Raw genomic sequence first — 21,093 nt, 5'->3', positions numbered from 1 at the left:
CGATTTCCGTATTATAATGCTACAATCTCCCACACATTTGACCAAATAAAAGAGAAACTGTGCTAAAAGGAAAAAAAATTCACGTTCGTTCTGTTTTCAGTGCAATTATCGGTAATGATAAAATATATTTTTCATATAAATTTTCGTCAGTTAGTAAGTTAGTTAGTTCTGCTTGGAAATGACAGGTATCTTTGTAAGATGACTGGGTGGGTGAATCTCAGTGCTACGTTTGTTACTATGGCAAAAGGTAAAATTCTGGCTAATGTGCGAGAATTGTTAAGCTTTAGCACATTGTCCCGCTTACCAGAAAGGGCTGATGTAAATATAGATGCCAAATATTTATACTTTTCTGTGTAGTTTGTGAAATCAGTACTGGCTTCATTCAGCACCAGTCTAGTGAGTAAGCCTAACAAAACCTTTATTCAGGTCTCACGTTTTCTGAAAATTTGTCTGGAAAATGATACGTAAAGCAACTTGCCTATTTCGAAACCTTCGCACAGTACAAATGAAACTATAAAACGTAATCAACAGGAGAAAAACAAGTGTGTATTATTATTAGGCTTATGTAGAACACAGTTCGATTGGAAACAACATTAATTTGCATTTAGATTAAAATTCGGTTGCAAATTTAATGCATTCCGTAATGGTATGTGCTCATGTGCTTCGGGACAGGGACCTGTGGCGGCCCTTATTAAGACGACAACGAACCTCCTGGTTTCATAAAAGACGAGGAATTCCTTGACCAGTTGAGTGTTTTTAGCTTTGCAAGAAGGCCTGCGCATCAAGGAGTTATTTTTATTCCGTCAAAAAATACACAAAGAAGAATACATAAAGACGGGGAAGCATTTTAATTTAATTAAGGGAAAAATTCAAAATATAGTGGGTTGAAGATGGCTGTCTTCTGGGTTGTAGCTCCGTGTAGTTTACGACGTTTCAGAGGTTTTATCTGTCTCCATCATCAGGGCGTAACGACCCAGAAGACACCAGTCTTGATACTCGTTGCCTTGAGAACTTGAATATCAATTTTATACTAGGCTTTTTACTTAATACCTCGCTGTTAATACCTTATGTTGTTTGGTTACGTACTTTTTGGAGGGTGTGTGTCAAAGAGAGTAAGTGAGAACCTCTTGTAGTTCGATTTGAAGTTGACGTTGTAATAGACTTGAAAAAGTAAAGGTAGCGATTTCTTTTCTGTAGAAAGTAGCTGAAGTAAAGCCTCATATAAACAGGAACAAAAAATCGGTTTAGTGCACGAATCTGAACATATTGGCATTTTATTCAGATCAAGCAGATGTTAAACAAATGTTGACATTGGTACCTTCTTGTCGGATAGCTTACCAATCTCTCGCTCTTCTAAGCTTCACACGTTCTGATCGAGTTTGGTTTAGAGTTCCAGTCGATCATGATGTATATGACAAAGAGAGAAGAGAATTCAACTCACGGAGTCTTCGTCGTCTGTCCTTCCTATCCGCTTACTTCTATCCTCCTCACCTCCCTTCTTCTTTCCGATTCTTTCTGTCTTTCCTTTATCTTACATTTTATCTTCTTTTTAGATGTAATGTCATTACTTTTTCGCCGATCTGTGTAATCGATTCCAAATACAATCTTTCCCCTCGAAATGCGTTTCCTTCTATTCTTTTTATGGGGATTTTCACAAAACGTAGTTTTAGGCGAAATTTGGTGTCATGTCCTATAGCTGGGTTTTGAGCTGTGTCAAGACGCAGTGGAGGAACGCTGGCATTTTATCGCAAACAATCTGTCCTGCTTCTTTTTACTCGTCAACTCATTTTTCATACAGCTAAACTCAAGTGTTGTGCCGTTAGAAACTTTTAGTAAGGGTAAAAGGAATAATACATCAATGTTCTACTTTATAAGTCACATTCCCCGTACATTTCATTGTTAAGTGAACATTTGCGATATAAACCGTCTATAACGAAACGACACATAAGGTGGAAACTAAATATATCATTTGTCTTTTGTTGAAGATTTGCCAAAACACTAATCGATAAACGGTCTTGTAGGAGAGTTACTGAGATTTCGTATTTTATTAAGTTATATTTTTGGTCAGCCAGTTTAAGGATATGCATATATATATATATATATATATATATATATATATATACATATATATATATATATATATATAAAGTAAAGTAAAAAGTAAAGTTTGTCCCACTATACGCCATGTAGGCGTTTGGGGTGAGTGGAGGTATAGCTCCTCTCTTCCTTGACCTCGGCACTAGATGGGGGTGAGTGGTCAGCATCACGCCCCGGCCGGCTTTACCCCCGGGAAAGGACCCCGGTACCCATTGGACAGGAGGCTGGGTGGGCCCCAGAGTCGGTCTGGACGCAGAGGCCAGATGAAAAAATCCTCTGCCCCCGTCGGGGAACGAACCCCGGTCGTCCAGCCAGTAGCTAGTCACTATACTGACTGAGCTATCCCGGCTCATATATATATATATATATATATATATATATATATATATATATATGCCGATATGCCATTTTAAAACTAAATTTTACCTTTACATCTGTTTGAAATATGCTACTTACATTCATTTTTATTTCTGTGTTTATGTGAAATATAGGTCTATTTTTACAATTATGCCACATGTATAATAACGCAACAGTTGTTTATTTTAAACGTACTTTTACCTACATAAATTCAAAGCACAATAGTGACCATTTCAATTTTATTTCAATCATGGGCTTCCGTATGAGTTGTCACATACGTTACGAGTTTCCGGAAACCGTTCGTCTGGGAAGGCAAGCGAATTCGGCTGGTAGGTTTGGCCGGAAATAGATCCTCGAATAAATATGTATTTGCATGATTATTTGCCTAGAGATTCACACTGAAATTTACAGGTCGTAACGTGTGTGGGTAAATATGTGGTAGAGGTAGGACTTGCAGTCATCTCGATCACCTTAAACTTACGTTAATTCTTTCTTAGATTATAATTATTGGTTGTGATGGCCGACATGAGATCGTAGCTTCTCAAAATTCATAGAATTGTACGCGCCATGTTTGTACGACGTAAGAAACAAGCGGCAATCCAACGAACAATTGTACAATTCTGTGCATTCGGAGCCAATTGAAAGCGTGGGATCTCAGAGAGTTCAGGCTTAACTTCCTAATTAATCTTGGAAAGGAGGCCGACGACGAGTCGAAACGTGTATGATCATACCTTGTTTGAAATATAAAAAAGGAACCTGCACTGTTAAAAGTGTGGATAACGTAGTTACATAATTTTTATCGGAAAAGTTTCGGTCATGTATATTAATGGCTGTGTAGGACTGTGAACGTTTAAGTACGCAAATTGTTAGTCGTAAGTAATCCGTTAGTCAAAATTCATAATTTGTCTTACATTTATAAATCCGACAATTTCAAAAGCTGAGAAACACAAAAGCATATAGAATATTGACAGAGCTTTATGTTTACATTTTCATAAACAAATATTGGTTAAAGCATATAATATGCAAGTGTGCAGTTTCAGAAGTTCCAGAACCAGAAATAGGTTTAGTATCCCTACTTCATTATGTAGTTTGTATAGAATATCAAACGTTCAAGAACAATTTGGTGAGTTTATTGAATAATTTTATTATTTTACATACAACTGTCCTACTCTAAGATTAATGGATACAGTGAATATTAAATTGATACTTTTAGAAAAGTTTTATTAAGTGGTTATTTTATATTAACTTCTATCTTTTCTAGTTGAGCTAGCAGAACTGTTATTTAATTTAAAATAAAACATTATTTAAAAAGAAAATTTAACTGGGAAGCAGTGGAATTTTTTAATTCAAAGGAATGGTACCGCATGTCTCAGTAAGCACAGAATCAGCTAATAAAGCCATGCATGTAACAAAATACTGACTAGGCCTAAGTTTTACACAAAATTCCCTAGGAAGTTAGACAATTAAAAATACCCTGCCAATAAACTGTGCAGAGCGCCGAAAGATTAGTTACAAAACAGAATAGAGTGACTGTGTTTCTAAGACCTCAGTCGGATTCGCTGAACGTTATATTGCAAGAGCTACATATCTGCCAGTTCTGCGGACGTGCATTCTTCTGATTTTACCGGCAAGATGACGTCGTTGTGACGAAGCCTGCCACTCTGTTACCTACCTTATAGCCTCGCAGGTTGTCTACCACGCAGGCTAGAAGGGCATCACGGCCAATGGTCACTGTTACGTTAGGAATAGGCTCAGCGAAACGTGGTAACAGCGCCTCTGGAACAAAAGAAAGAAAGGAAATCATCTTATTGAAGTCGTTGCTGAGATAACGAAGGCGTTAGAGCCAAGCTCATTTGAAATTTACGTGACATTCGTAAAAAGACTTAATTCTTGTGCAGAGGCTTGAAGGTGAATGACTACAAGCTTTTTCTTTAAAAAGCTCCAAAAATGTCAAGTACCAGTTGACATTAACATTTAAGGCCGAGTAGTAACTTTGTATCTCACTTACTTCAACAGTTAATAACTATTAATTATGGATTTTGTACGATTATCACTGTAAACAACATTAACAAATTGATCTTTGTAATGATTAAGAGTTGCATTTCCTTTGCGGTAGGGACTGAATCCATATATATTATTTAGACGAACTTCGGCTTCAAAGTATTAACAAGGGGTTTGTGAAAGTAGACAGGAATTAATTTTATAGAGATAAAACACTTAATGACACAGGAATTAAGTGAAGAATAAAGAAGGAAATGCAAAAAAAAATGACAATAATATGTCTGAAACGACACAGATTTTTATCCGAGAGATAAAATTAAGTATGTGCGAATATGTATTTGTTAGTAGTATTAAGTCATTAAAGCTGTGAAGTCATGGCCGAATGTAATTGCTACAATCATGTTCTAGAATTATCTGTCGTTTTCGATTCTTTTTTTTTTCATTATTGCAGCATCATGCCTTAAGTAGGCCTAACACTAAGTAATGTAGTGAAATATTCATTTGAGTTGAATTTATTTATAAATATAACTTATTGCGTGATAGAACACTGCTTAACACTTGTATACACAAAGTAGTGTAGTCATTTTGTATATAGCCTTTGTTTGACTCAAGTCAGTACCGTTTGCCGGAACTAAATTTCATGCTGCATGATGTTAAACATTCAATTTTCATTATACCTAACTTCCTCCCTGAAACAGAGTACTTCTTAAGAATGTCTGTCTAGAAACACGTAAGGAAACGTTTTTGCCTTTTATTGAAATCGAAGCTTCATTGCCAATGCGCACTGTTCTGAACCAAATTCATTTACTCCGTGTGTTAAAATAATACTTTCTCAAGATTTACTTTAATATATTCCTTCCGTCTATGTCTAAGCCTCACAAGTGGTCTTTTCCCTTCAGGTTTGACGACCAATACTTTGTACTCATTTCTCATCTCTTTCGTACGCTACATGTCCCAGTCTTCTCATCCTTATTGATTCAATCACTGATAATATCTGACACGAACTATGAAGTTCTTATTATGCACTTTTGTAAAGCTCGCTGTTACTTCCTCTCTTCGCATTTATTGTTTTCCACTAATTGGTGAAAGTAACGAGATGGCAGGCAGATGAAGGGAAGTCAAAATAAGCATTCCTCCTTAAAGAAGTTGGTCTTCCTGTCACAACGCAGCGGGTGATCATTAAATATTGACTTGCGTTCAGACGACTTGACCTGTGTATAGCAGTTCTTAACGAGGTCGGTCGCTGTTTTCTTATTGCGTTCGTTATGCTCGACGCGTGTCTTTTCCATACTTTAGAAAAATCACAACTTTCGACGAACAGAATTTACATCGTTGTGAAGACGTTCTCTGGCGAGCTGTCTGGAATGATCGCTCCCTTGCTTCGAGGGTCTAGTACTTATTGCTTTTATATGCCTTGAGTGACATCCCTAAGGCTTGAGCTGAACTCATCGGTCTTAACAGGACGTAAATTCGAATGGACTGCAAAGGTGATTTTATTAGAGGTGAGGTCTATTTTTACCCCAATGAAATAAGTATAATTACGTACGAAAATTTATCAGAAATAGAAAAAATACGTAACACAAAAATATTTATGATTAAGTATTACACTAACAACACAAATTTTGTAATATTTATTTTAGACACAATTTAGAGAAATATATTTTTATGTTCAGCACTTCACGGAACTATACATTTGGTTTAAAATAATTGTGTTCTTCTGTACTTGGTTTTCCGAAATGGATAACTTGTTTTACATTAAACTGAGGTCAAATTCTCTCTTATTCAACACTGACTGGATTCTTACACGTTGCACAAAATGATCTTGCCTATGCTTATTGCACATTCGACTGGTCAAACGAAATTTATACTAAAACGCATAATAGGGTCCAGTTGCACATCGATACACAATAACATTACTAAATAGAATCATGCTCTAGTGAACGCGGTAACACACCTCCTGAGTTCCATAAAGGACGCGGGATTTATTGACTAGTTGAAAGTGCTTTTGGCATTTCAAGGATTCTGCGTCATGGAACTTAAGATAAAACTGTTTTGTGAATGATTTATATAACTCATTATTATGCACGCATAAGTCACGTTAAAATCGGACAGCATTAGGTACCCACGTTGACTGAGCATTCGCAAATCGATTGTAAATAAACGTCGATCTTGCTAAAGAAATTAACCAAAGACAGAACTTAGAGGACTCTTATCTGAATATCATCATTATATAGCCCACTTTTTTGGCAGAATCGTGCATTGAAAACAAGGAAACAAATCTTCGCCCATATGTTGGAAGAGCCTGTTTGAAATTCCGTACGATTGACCAGATATCTAGGCTTAACGGATTAACTTATTGCAGTTTCCGTCAGCATTTAGAAGCGCTTTAGACTGCTCTTCAAATCATGCAAATTGTCTTGATAATCAAAATTCGATTGTGCGAACCTTCTGCATCTCATATAGGATGTTTAAAGTAATCTTCGAATTCAGTACGTTTAGCACGTGTGTGTGTAAAACACATTGTATGGAAAGTTGCGAAGAAATATTCGTATCATTTGTTTCTGAAAGAGGTTACACTTTTACATGTTGCACATTCCCGTACACAGATCTTGGAATCAAAAATAGAGTTGCCTATACAGGCATACCTCGTTTTATTCCGCTTCGCAGATATTGCGGGTTTTTTTTAAAAATTGAAAGTTTGTGACAACCCTGAGTCGAGCAAGTCTATCGGCGCCATTTTTCCAACTGCATGTGCTCACTTCGTGTCTCATGTCACATTTTGGAAATTCTTGTAATGTTTTTTAGACATAATGCTATTGCACACTTAATAGACTACAGTATAGTGTAAACATAACTTTTATATGCACTGGGAAACCAAAACAATTCGTGTGACTCGCTTTATTGCGGTGGTCTGGAACCGAACCCGCAATATATCCGAGGTATGCCCATATAAGACTAATTATGAACCTGCAAACGATGTAAACCAAACTTAAGTACAGAAATGACGCATGGGGTATCCGGACACCAGATGTTAATGCGCTTAGCAGTCTTATTACATAACTTTTACAAAGTCAAGAAAACTGTTGCCTTAATTTTAATATCTCTAATAATACTCTAACATTTTACTGATACATAAACATGATGGCCGAAAGCGATTAACGGCGTTTCTTAGGTGAAAGCTTTTTACCAAACAACCATTTAGCCGTTATTCTTTAGTAACCTTCAGAGTAGAGAGACTGATATAGCCACATGGTTCTGCCCGTTGTAATGTAGAATCGATCCCTCCAACCGGGTGTCACTCAACTTCACGCTGTCATCATGAATAATTAAACATAAGTTGTAGATAATTCAATGGGCGTCGACATTCCCTGTTTTCCGGTACGTTCCATCCTTCGTAGGGCAGCCTAGAAAGTATTTATTTCTGTAGCTGAATGTAGTTTGGCCCCCGCTGCAGAAGACATGAAGCCACGACACGGAAGCAGAACCAACAGTGTCGAAGCTTTATACAGACAATGGGCTATTAGTATACGAATAGTATGGTGTGTAATTAACTTCCTGATAATAATTATGTTACTTTGTTTGTGAGAAAATGAGAGAGAAAAAACAGGAGTGACCACACATATCTACGGAAGAAGCATACCACCGTTATCTATTTTCAGTTAAAAACCACATTTATGATATATGCGCCATTTTAAGAGACTTGTTTAAAATTGCCCTGTGAAGACGATTAGTCAATTAAAACTATTATAAGTAAGATCTGTGACTTTCATGGCGGTGACATTGCATCTACTGTTTAGTCTACATACTTTCAGAACCTTTGAAAAATATCATAATAAAAATTCCAATATATTTACAACATGAACCTAAAATATAATGTTAAAATATAAGTTTTTCAGTTCTATTTATTCATACGTCGTTAAAATGTTTGTTGACTTATGATTCTCATGTGTTCGAGTTTAAATTTGGACCACAGTATATTTAATATTCAGGAGCATCTACCAAGTTTTCCATATCATATTATATATACAGTGTCCCAAACGATTTATACGCACAAGGTTAATATACCTTATTATAATGTGTATACGTGTTTGTGGGACACTCTGTATATATCCCTAATAACTTTACTGATGATTACAGTGTTTTCGAAATAAAAATGTTCAACGTCCTCAATAACTAATTCGGACTATTAGGGGGAAGGGGTTCTGTTAATTAGTGAAAAACTCGAATTATAAAACATATGAATAGCCTATTTGTAAATGTTTTCAAGTCGTAGTTCATAGAAAAAAAATTGTTTCAAAAGCCAGCAACACATGCTAACTTACATAGCTTTGAGACACAAACTTTACTAAAAAATGAAATTTAATGAAAATATTTATATTATAAAAAGAAGTTAGGGAAATCTTGTTTTTAACAAAGAGAATATACACTTAAATAAAGGCTGTGCGAATTATATGGGGTCTGATTAGTAAGGTTTAACTATACATTATTTTGTCTCTAGTGTAAAATTATTTTAACGTCCGATTTGAACAGAATTTTCAAGACAGAGTCGTAGCGTTATTTACGGCGCGTAGTAGATCCATTACCGTCATCAATCCTAACCTAGAAATGCACAATAAAACTTTAAAGTTAAATTTTGCTTTCCTGTCCTTTGCTCTTGGAAATCGAATATGCTTTGTGTTTTTGCTGTAAAATTTTGTAATTTCCGTTTCTACCTGTAATTTTAACTACATTTCACGTCCAATTAAGGCCTCATTCAGGATATTAATTCTTCTAAAGGTATTGGTTGCAGCAATTAAAAATTATTACAGGCATCTGTAATATTTTCACTTCGTGGTTGTCAGCCTGGAAAGTTAGTCTGCGCGCCCCACGACAAATGCGTAACCATGGACTCTCGAAAAATGTCAGATGTAAATTCATTGATAAGATATTTAACGACGTTGTGTCACTTTCAGATTTAATTTACGGTCAATCTAACTGAAATTTGGAAAAGGGTTCTACAAGAACTCGCTGAATTCTAAAAATATTTTGGTAATTTGTCCATTCTTAAATATCCAATTCCTCGGAGTGTAGTCGTATTCCGTCCCTTCTGAAGAGCGTCACATGACTTAAGGTGCTCCTCCTATGTCTTTAATGAAGAAAACCTCTCTATAAAGGAATCAGAAGAGACGTCAAATTTTACAGCATAAGAGAGATTTATGTTTAACACGAGAGAATGTTGCACAGAGCATACTCAATGTATCCATGATAAAAATCGCAAGTGAACATGCCCTGTCTGACACGATGCAGTCTCTACCGTTACTGAAAGTAAACATGTTCAGTTTTTGTACTTTCTTATTATGATTTTTGTTGCTAAATTAAATTCCGTGGTTGACAGTTTGTCGACGGTTCCGCTTAAGTCTTTCCCTTCTTGACACAATATTTCCTTTTCAGATGAACTTCAGGCGGCGTAATGTAAAACTATGCATCCTATCCGTTAAACTTTTGATTAATGTGCACGTTTTCGCGTTAAATTATTTTCGTTTATCCGAGGTTTTCACTCTGCATTCACGGGTGCTGATGCATTTTTCAGTGAACAGATTTCCACTTAATTTAGTCTGGATTTACTGTGTGTTTATACATAGACCTGAATGCACGTACTAGTAAAGGGACACTGTAGTAATTGAACATCGCGGTCAACGAAATTATTACTGTTTCACCATATTTATGCGGTAAGCGACTTTAAAAATGCAACTGTGTATTAAAAAGATGTACTGGAGTGCCGACACCGGGTTTTCTTGAGAATCCTGTAATTTATATAAATTTGAAATTTAAACAAATGCATTTAATTTAACCACAGTTGTTTATGATCATGCAAAACACAAATCGCGTTGTTTGTCGGATTTTGCCTGATTTTCGAAAATTCTAGTTTGTATCTTGAACAGTTCTGAGTCCAAAAAAAAAGCGAAATAAATACAAGTAGTTAGGGTGTTGTATTTATTTCTTATATGTTTATAGACACACTAAGTTTCTTATATGATCTGCATTGATTAGTACATAATGTACTGGGAAAATATCGAAAGGATTATTGGTAACCCAATTTAAATTAATATTTATGCATTTTCACTCTGCTTTCTCTGGTACAGGTACATTTCTCGATAAATAAAAAAATATTCATTTAATTAAGTTTCCTTTTCAGTTGGAATTTGACTGAGGAAAGTCACAAAAGACCTGATTTTGTAGCTGGTCATTGGAGTGTCATATGTCAAAATACGAGATACTTGGACCGAATAAGTGATTAGGTTTTAGAGTTCTGGCATGCGTGTGCGGACATAATTAAATACTTTATATACTACCACTCCGTAGAAACCTCCATGGAGAAATTCAATTTAGTGTGGAATAGTCATGATAACAAATTTTATTTTCTTGTAGCTGACTGCTATAGGAAGTGCAGTTTCCGAACATTTTACAATAGAATTAACTTTATCAGCTCTTGTGTGTGTTTTGTCAGTGACGTGGCGTGACTTTCAGACAGACTTCTGCTAAAACGTGAGGAGTTAGGAAGTCTGCATCCTTGGTTTTAAATTTAGAACACAATACTACATTAGGCGTAATGCCTGTTACAAAAATCGATCGACGCCTGTGATTTTTACTGAAAGCTTAGGTTTTATGACGCTATCTCTGCTTGTTATTGTAGCCTACAGTTCTATAGTAATTTTTACATGTGTAGCTAACGACGCGTTTGAACTGAGAATTTGGGTGGATGAAAGGAACACCCAGGGGCCGAAGTACAGAATATACAATTTAAAATGGAACCTAACAATAATCACATACTGTGGGGAAAAAGAAAGAAACAGGCCTACCCCGTGCAACAGACTGTCCCGCGACACTCGAGACACAAGAAGTGTTTGTCTATATTGGAGAAGTGGTAAACATTTTCTGCAAAGTTGCCTCCTTAACTCTTTCTAATAAAAGTAAGAAGTAACTCGTTTGCCTTGTTATATCGATGTCACGAAAGTTTACAATAACTGTCGTAGTTAGCGCTGCCTTCTTAAATGTACTATATATTTTAACGTTACTACCGAGTAACATGAAATTTCATCTTTGAAGTTAACAATAATATTGTTGAAGTGACACACACAACACATTTCAATACACTCTCTGGAAATAAAGAAATATAAAATAAACTGTAATTTTGCCTGTCGTTTTTTATGGATGTGAGAGAAGTTCGGATTGTTAGAATTCAAAGTGCCAAGAAGAGTATAAGCAGCTTATAGATACGAAGTAAGATGAAGATTTGTATGGATAATGAGAAACTTCTTAATTTGTGCAACTCACCAAATACTATGATGACAAACGAATAAAGAATTATTAGATCGGGTGATGGGAAGTCTATAGTCGTAAAACCAGGAAGGGCTACTTGGAAGACATAAGCATAGGTGGAATTATATTATTAATATGAATTGCAAAGAAACACTGTGTGATGAAATGGTTTGGATTTTCTGGTTCCTAATTTCTTCCATTTCGGACTTTTGTGAAACCGGCGTTTCACAATTAGGTTTTATAAATGACAAAGAATGTATTAGAAGGCTGAAATGCAGAAAAGGAAAATCGGTTATTTTTAGTACCTTGGTTGACCTTAAAACTGTATTGATGAGAAATGTATTAATATAATATTGATGTAATGGAACAAGACATGAATATAAATATGTATATATGTATATATATATATATATTTGGTTGCGAACTCTATACAGTGATCTGTGGCCGCCTAACAGTGGCATTATCGTAACCAATGAGGAACAGGACATATACAGAAGGGGAAGCTGCCTTATCGGTTGAAACCTAAAATCCTACACAGCCTTAAAGGCTCATTCGAAGGGTGTGAGAAATCTGTTCACAGACTTGTTGCAAGAACAGAGGACAACACTGAAAAGAAAAGTAACAAAGGGAAGGGACAGAAAGCAAAAAAAGAAAGTTAGATGTGTGAGTTGTATTATTACGAGAAAAGAATAGACGAAACTGAAATGTGCGCTTAACTTTGGTAATGATTATTCTCGCGGTGTGCCAGTGAAATGAGTTTAAAAACTTTTTGTCCACTTCTTTAATTTATTTAGCATAAATTTGCATCATAACTTTTCGAAGTATTACAATACAGAAGATTCTGAAATGACATATATTTCAGTCTAGATAATTGACATAAAAGATTCTGGTTGAGATTTGCGATTATGGACTCGTCATTGCTAGCGTAAACAAAATACTACTTTCCTTTTGAGTAGCCCACGACACACCCCTGTTACCCTAAAAGAGTGAAACAGCAGCTCTTGATTTTCTGCCCTGAAAAATAAAAGTTCGGGTCACTTTCGAACTGCCTTTGTTATTAATTCTTGTGAGTTCCTGATATTAACGTGCGTTGTTTGGCAGTGCCCTGTGGGCGGCAAGCAGTGACTATCTCTCAGTAATAAACCAGTTGTTTAAAATATTTTTCCAGTAACATTTCGTCAAGCTGACAGCGATAATGATATAATGTTATTGATAGTTCTTTACGGATTTCGTTGACTGTCATGGTTTCTGTTTACACTTATCGGTGACATCATTACTAATAAGAGAGTCTGTTATCGAATTGCAAATATAAGTGAAGTATTTTCGGTGACGCGATACGAAACGTAAATAACGAGGTTGGACGCTTTTATAAAAATAAACGACGCCATCTAGTATCATAAAATTAGACAATTACTTTTACGTAGGATTAGTGGAACGTGTAATTTGTGATGGGATGACGATGTTGTTTTTATGGGCTGTAATACCAAGTAGATACCATTTTCACCACCATGAGAATACCATTTCAAATGAAAAGGCAGGAAAAAATGTAGAAACTGAATAAAGCCACAACATTTTTCTGGAAAGCCAAGATCAATACAATTCGAATCCAGTGTTTGCGAATTATGAAATAATTAGGTCTAGTATAACAGTGTTTGATTCCAGACTTTTGTTAAAATTTGTAAATTAGTTTCATGTTGCAGCTTCATTTCATTGATTGTACAAAAGAAGAAAATATATTCCAGTAGGTCTAAGCATGAATGTATATCTTAAAATTACAATACGTAATTCAAAGTGTTTTGATGTGGTTGCATTGTTCATTGCTCCCAGTCCCGATTTTATGGTATAACATTTGATTTCATATCAAAACTCGATTCGTTGGTAAAGTAAATCGGTTACTGCAAGGTTTCAATAGAAAGAGAACAAAAAATTCCTCAAGCCACAAGTTTGAAGTTTTAAGAAAAGAACCAGCCGAGAAAAGTAGAGGAACGAAAAAAAAACTTGGTGGTTCGATTTTTAAAACCCCGTTAATTTATATTCAGTAACTGTATTCGGTGAGAGCTTATGTTGGGCCTTCTGCTTCTATTGCCAAGTTGAGGGCAATCAGTCTGCAGGAAAACGTGAGTTCCGCAAGTGGCTTTGGGTTCCGGGTGGAGGGGGGGGGGTTCCTTCAGGGGTTTCAGGGGATTGTGCATGGTGTGAGGTTAAAGGGAACCGCCATGTCACGGTAGTTACCTTGCACCTACCCTAACCGCCGCTACAAAGTTTGAGTTTCACTTACAACGACATACTGATCAGGTTTAACTCCCCTGAATGATGGTTCCTGTATCGACAAATGCTAGGCAGACAAACAGAACACGGCAGGATTTTACTTTGTTTTTTAAAAGTTGGACTATAACACTGATCGATAAGTTTCTGCAAATAAAATAATACAAATTGAAATTTTAAGTTCTCACAGTTATGAATATGATGTATGTATACTGGACTGTTGTCCCATGTAGTGTTTTAGACGTTCGCCGACGTTTCAGAGGTGCTTGCAGCGAGCACCTCTAAATATTCGGTAAACTTCTACGACACAACAAAACAAAGGACAGTTATCTTCAAAATGAGACAACATGATTTTTACTCTTAGAGACACTATTCGCCAACTGTCTGTGAAATATCCGATCCATAGACAGAATTTGTTTTATGAAACCTGACATCCTGATTTTTGCAACCTATTAATAAAACTTAGTAATCTCAAAACATGGGACTGGAAATAGTAAATGGTAGCAGATTGTTTCAAAGATAATAGCCATTTTTCTCTCACCTCAGCCTATACATTTGCACCCGCTCGGTTTATCGCTACTTTGTGTAAAACAAAGAAAGACGTAAATTTCTGGTCAGTTAAATTTATAACGTTTTCGCTTTTCAAAATGACCTTTGCATATAATGCTTTCAGAATTGTATATAATAGAAAAACCCAAAAGATTTAATCTCGGAGAGTACTTTTGTTCCAGTTTCAGTGGAAACGTTTGCATTTTTCATTTCATTAGGAGTTAGATTTTTTTGTACAAATTTACGAAGCCTTCCACTTGAATCTTGGATTACATTTCTTGGAAAAAGGCCAGTATTGTGCAGCGGCCGTGCTTCTGTGTGTGCGCGCTGTATAGGCTAGTGAACGAACCTAAAAATCATGAATATTTCGTTGTAGCGCTGCTACAACAAAGAATATTCTGCTTCAGTTCTTCACAGTTAACATTGTTCTCAAAGAAACAGTAGGTTGATGAGAATGCCTTCTAGCCTATTGCTAAGTGAAAGTTGAATTATCCATCGAAAAATACAACATGCAATACATCCCGCATAAAATATATTAAGACATTTAGTTTTATATCGTGACTCAAATTATTGACTGATTGTTTCGTAATCACTTTCTCCAGAGAAAATCCCTTCTTTCATGTGTGTTCTCGGGTATGTATATTCCCTTATAATCTGTTAGCGATATGGAATTTCCGGGAATGAGGAAAATTTTAATGAGTTACAGTGGCGGTGATCTGCAGTCCATAAGCTTCGTAATGTAAGTAAACAGATTATGTTAGTGTCTCCATGCATTTATAAACATTCAACTACTCTGTTACTTTCTTCTCCCATTGTACTTATTTACATACACAACGCAGAAGTTTCAGCGATAAATCTTCTGCTTTTATTAGTTAGGTATCCAGTTCAAATCCAGGCACGGCTACCGGCTATTCTGATTGAGGTTATCGTAATATTTTTTAGTCTGCTTAGGCGAATGTCGTAATTGAAAATAGGACACCTTCTCATAATTTATGATAATGTTGCCATCTCTGCTGTAAAACTTCTGCTTCTGAAGAATTGTCATTAAATGGTAAAAAATCATATCTAGTTATGAATAATTTCACTTAATATTGGCCCTATCGGCCAAAATGTGCGCTAGCAGATAAGGCTACCTTGGTTTGCAGGACGAGGCAACACTACAATTAGATTGATTTTTAATCTGATTGTAAACTGTCTGTCTGTCCATTGCTGCTCCCATATGTCGCGTCATAGAACAAAGTATAACGCAAAGAAAATGTTACTCATGGAAACAGAATCCCCCCAAAAGTATAAAGATTTTCTTGTTTCCACAATTAGGCACAGGAATGCCTGAACACTCATACAAAGGAGGTTTGTAAAAAAGTGGTGAGTACAAAGAAACTTTATTTTCGGAGAGACAGGCCCCGTAAAATTATTGGTTCCTTTATATCAAAAATTACGGAGAATAGTGTCCGAATATCTTGTTGCTTGTAGTAGAGAAATATTGCATACTTTTTCGCATGCTATGAGGATTTTGTTTTTAACTAGAGTAACATTTCTTTAAAAAATATTAGCTTGAATTTAACATATTTCGAAGTTATATTTTATTTTGTTATGTTTTACTTTAAATTACAAGTGTTTTGTATTTGAGATTTAATTCATCTAAAATATTTCCTATTCAAATTGTTATAACAGCATGCTGCCTCTGTACCTCATTGCTAATAAGAAATTTGTAGTGTAATTGTAAGGCTTAGGAAGGCGCTGTTTGATTTTAAGAAACGTTTATTTAGTTTAGTAAACATCGTTTATTTTAAAATGTGAAGATTCAAGTCCAATATATAACGAGTTATTTATGTTTTAGAATTCACAAATTTCAGATTTTTTTAAGTAAAGAAAATGTAGGGAGGAAAGTTAATAGTCTCCGTTTGCTATCAAATTTCGATTTCTTGCTCTTTGATGTTATAACAAATGCCCCTGTTGCATGCTGCGTCTCTCGAATAAACGTGATTAATGACAAAAGCAAAGCGACGTTTATTTATCCATCGCTCACTCGAAATTCTTCCTACACGCAATACCCAAGTCCACTACTGAACCAGTGCAGACAGGGACGAGATTACCGTAATAAGGTTTACGTGTAATTTGTCAAGAATTTAGTACGTCTACTTGTCTAGAGAAACTGAGAAAACTCCAAGAAGGGCCTTGGTTTTGGAGGATAAAAAATGATACCCCCTGCCTCACAAATTCACAAGAGTAATTTTTACGAATGACCTAAGAAGACAGGGAAAATCAGCCTTCCCTAAACACAATTAGCATTTTTGTTCAGTTCCAGAGTTCTTATAGTACGTATGCAAATGTTCCAAGAATAATGAAAACATAGTGTTAATTTAATGTTGATATTAATTACCAAATCCACAATTTTTTGTGAGCTTGGTAATATCACTGCTGTAGATTACTTTACTGTGAATTATTGCCATCTTTAGAATTAAACTATATTTTCAGAATGTATTTAGGAAGAACACAAATGACACAGAAAAAATATAATTTTAGAGTCAGGAGTTGGAAAGGATATCAGAAAAGGGTCGTGCAGGTTGTCACATCACATTATTTATCTTCACATACGAGAGTAACCATGTGGCTTTGATGCTTAACTTATCATAAATATATTTACCTCGTATCATTGCTATTTAAAGCTATACATTAATGAAGTATCTATACGATATACCTCACACGTTTCTATTAGATTTCAGTGCTGTGCGAGAACGTTTTGAAATCAATCATCCAACGCTGTAGTTTAGGATCAAAATATATATTGATAATGAGGTATCATACTAAACTTTGTCACATAGATTATCTGATTGTCAGACGCACGTTTTCTATGTCATAATATTCGTAATCACACTTAGAATTCTCCTAAACGGATGACACAAAATTATATTGATAATATTATAATTGAAAAACCAGTAAGTTAAAGTCCTGCACAAGAACTGCGTACAATTCTAGAACATTTTGAATAATAATTAAATTTATTTCAAGAAACGAAGGGACACGTTGATTCCCATCTCTTGAAGATGTAATCAAATGAGAATTTTAAATCTGGGTGTGAGCCGTTACTACTATTTACTGCTACCACCAATTGCGAAATGTTAACTGGTTGGAGGTTGTAGAAATCTGGTCTGTCTCTACGTCTCATGTTACAACTCGAGTAGTTGATCGGGTGGGGGGGCCTATTATCTCATCACACAGATGAAGAGCGGCTAATGGAGTCGGTGAGCGCTGTAGTAGTGGCATTGCCACACAATCAATCACCTTACCTACCGGTCGCTTGCAGCGCCCGACTACCCACTCGAAAACCATCGGATCCAAAGAGACAAGTGCTAGTGTGCTGGTCGGATATTAAAGTAAACCATCTAACCATCTCCTACCTCATACGTGCATCGTGTTCGGTTGCAGGACGGTTTGGAGGGTCAAATTTATCAAAGATTTAACTACACTCACCCAGTAATGAATTTTTGTATAAACGAAATCTAGAAAAAGTGTTGACTTTGTGACCACTAATTGAAACACCTTAGGAACATGAGTAAAATAAAGTAAAAGATAATACAAGTAACCCCATAAGATTCTAATGGTTTGTTAGCCGAGAGGAATCCCAGTGAACAAGTACACTATAATTAAGTTTACGTGCATTTATTATAATGACTATTCAAAGACTTATTAATACAAACGTGCATCTGTGTTTTTGAAGCCGTTTACTTTTAGGCAGCTTATGTTTATCTGCTTCTCTGACACACTGTAGTATAATAATGAGTTGTAAGAGGGAGATCCTTGTTAGCAATTTATATCATTTTATAAAAATAAAATAAAAATTATTAACACTCCTGGCTTCTAATGACGCGATATCTGTCCTCTTGATTGGCGTTAAATCGTTAAATTGTATATTAATTCCCTGCTTCTACATTTCGCTCCCATCCGAATATATATCCGAAAAGAGACAACGGAATCTTTGGAAGAAAATATCTTATAAATGTGAAATGAAGTCTGTACAAGGTTCACAGTTGACACAGTTTCTTTGGATTTTAAAAAAGTCTGTATTAAATCATTATTTTCATATTACAAACAAAAACAACATATTATCCAGTAGTTGGTGTCCCTTTAAAATATATTATGTTAGTATTGCATTATTATTCATAATTATTGACGAGTTTACGCATTATTCTGCATCATCATAAATGCCCATGAGCCGGTGCTGACCGTTGTCACTTAAGCTCATTACATAGTAGCTTCTGGAAAATACATTTAAAATTAATTTAACTTATTATTATATTTACCCGATTTTATTTCTTCAAGCAAATAAATAAATTCATCGATTTATTATTACGAACACGATGATTATAATAACTTCGGGTATTTAATGTTATTTTCAGTTAGTGCTGTGGTTGACTACGTAGTTGGGACTTATTCAAGCCATAATTATTATAGAACTTAATTTTGAAGTGTGATAAGTTATGAGTTTATATGTCACATAACTATTTATTCTACCGTATGTTTATATGTGGAAATGTATACTTTGTTCTTTGTTGCTGAAATATTTAAAAGTGACACATTATTTAATATTTAGTGCTGATTTAGAGGTATTCATCTTCAACTACTACGCTGTTTTACTCATGTACATTTATGTCGCACTTCTCACTACTGCTCATGACTAATTCTCGCCACAAGCATGGAATCTGATGTTTTTTTTCGGTTTTAATTATGACATCCTTCATGCCATTGTTACCTGTCAGCTGCCATTATTAATGCCTCCAGTACTGTGCTTTTCGGAAGGAAATTTATTCGTATATGAACGTGTTGTTGTAATACAGCTGCATAGGGACTCGATGTATTCAGTTAAGAACCTCATATTAAAAGCAGACTCATGCATTATTTGGTTGATGTACCAACAGTAGACGTATCTCATCTGTTTTATTTCTCACTGCGTTGAAAGCATTTGGGTTAATGGCTGATAGACGCGACTTCAAGAGGCTGCCGTATCAGACAAGGCATAGCAAAGAATTTGATTTTAATATATTTATTTTGAATTGATGAGTTCATAATAGAAAAGTTATATATTCAACTCAGGAAAAAGTGATAGTGGAACCACGGTTCCGAAGAATTTGACGTAAATACGTCTATACGGAAAGGAAGTTTATATATTGGCTTTATTCTAAATATTTCCTTTATACATGCTTTACAATTGAGGTAAGTTTGATTAAGACATTGCTTATTCAACTTCAATTAGTTACGCTTGAAATGGTAACTAAATTGTGTACGCAGTTTAAGAGTTGTCGGTATATAAGTCTTCTGGTTTGGAACACGCGTGGACTTGTAATTATACAACAACACACTGCCTCCTTCTTCAAGAGAGGGTTGAAGTTAAAGGAAATATTCTCATCCGAAACGTCGGAATCTAACTACAAGTCCACGCAGTGGTACAACCCCGAAAAAATATCTACATCTTCACCGCCATGAGAACTTAGTTTTAAAATAAGTCTATGCCTGCTGATAATTCTAATGAATGTGTGTTAATATTTATCGTAGTTAAGTATTTGAGTCCTTTATATTTGAAGAATGTAACAGAAGATCAAATTTTAAAAGAAACAAACGAATTATATACAATACGCTGCACCTGAATTTCTGTCAATATACAAAAATAAATGTCTGAATGTAGTTAAAACAACAAAGTAATATAATAACGGTTTTATATTGCAACTAATTACATTTTTAGGTACGATCCTTATATGTTCTTATCTAGTGAAGAAATTTTCCGCCTTTTTAAATCCAAATGTTAATTACCCTATTACTGGACTCTGTCCTTTAAAATGTATTTTGTTTGTTTAATGAAGGATCGTATTCACAGTCAGAATAATAATAGACCACAGACTCTCTCGTTGAAAGGTTCTTATATTCTCCTGATGGGAAACCCCGCGTCGTCTGCAATAGGAACCAAGCACAATTTGTTCCGCTTTTTAAATAGCTGTAATGATACTGATGACGATGGCCCCTTCACCACGAATTGCCGGTCAGGTACTCTGCCTGAGAATGCGGTAACGCTAACAATGCTGATGTACGGAAGCTCTTCTGACGAATATTAATGCACCATGTAGAGCAGGAACCGTGTTCAAGCTTTAGAAGCTCTTCTTCAACTGAATACCTTAACAAATGAAGCACTTGCGAAACGCACTCTCGTTTTAGACACAGAACAGACTCATATAACCTAGATCCATCCATTAGACGTTACTAATTATTTCAGCTTGTACATAAGAGGCTTAGGTAACTTGTAATTTCACTGCAAGTTACACGTTCGTGTATTATTATCAGATGACGAATGTTTCGGTCAACGATAATTAGTAAATACAGACAGTTTTTGAACTTATTTTAACACAATCAATCCTCTGCCTTAAATAACATACTTAGTGATAGAGTGTGACCATTCCAATTCCAATTAAAATTTATTAACATATTACTGTACTTGTATGAAACTCCATCACCCACAAGTAAAAACTACAATTA

General features: G+C 35.4%; 1 protein-coding gene across 2 annotated transcripts in view; it reads right to left on the bottom strand.

Moving 5' to 3' along the window:
• Positions 1–21,093, bottom strand: part of LOC110838483 (neurotrimin-like) — a 124,185-nt gene that overhangs the window by 36,599 nt on the left and 66,493 nt on the right. For both annotated transcript variants that reach the window (XM_022081694.2, XM_087355358.1), the window contains exon 3: positions 4,127–4,230. In XM_022081694.2, the coding sequence (XP_021937386.1) occupies positions 4,127–4,230 (104 nt within the window). The remainder of the gene's footprint in view (positions 1–4,126; positions 4,231–21,093) is intronic.

The sequence above is a fragment of the Zootermopsis nevadensis genome, unplaced genomic scaffold, assembly GCF_977971745.1.
Source record: "Zootermopsis nevadensis isolate Lab colony 2312 unplaced genomic scaffold, Znev_1.0 Znev_ptg000024l, whole genome shotgun sequence".
Lineage (NCBI taxonomy): Eukaryota > Metazoa > Arthropoda > Insecta > Blattodea > Termopsidae > Zootermopsis > Zootermopsis nevadensis.
This window is presented reverse-complemented; position numbering and strand designations above follow the sequence as displayed.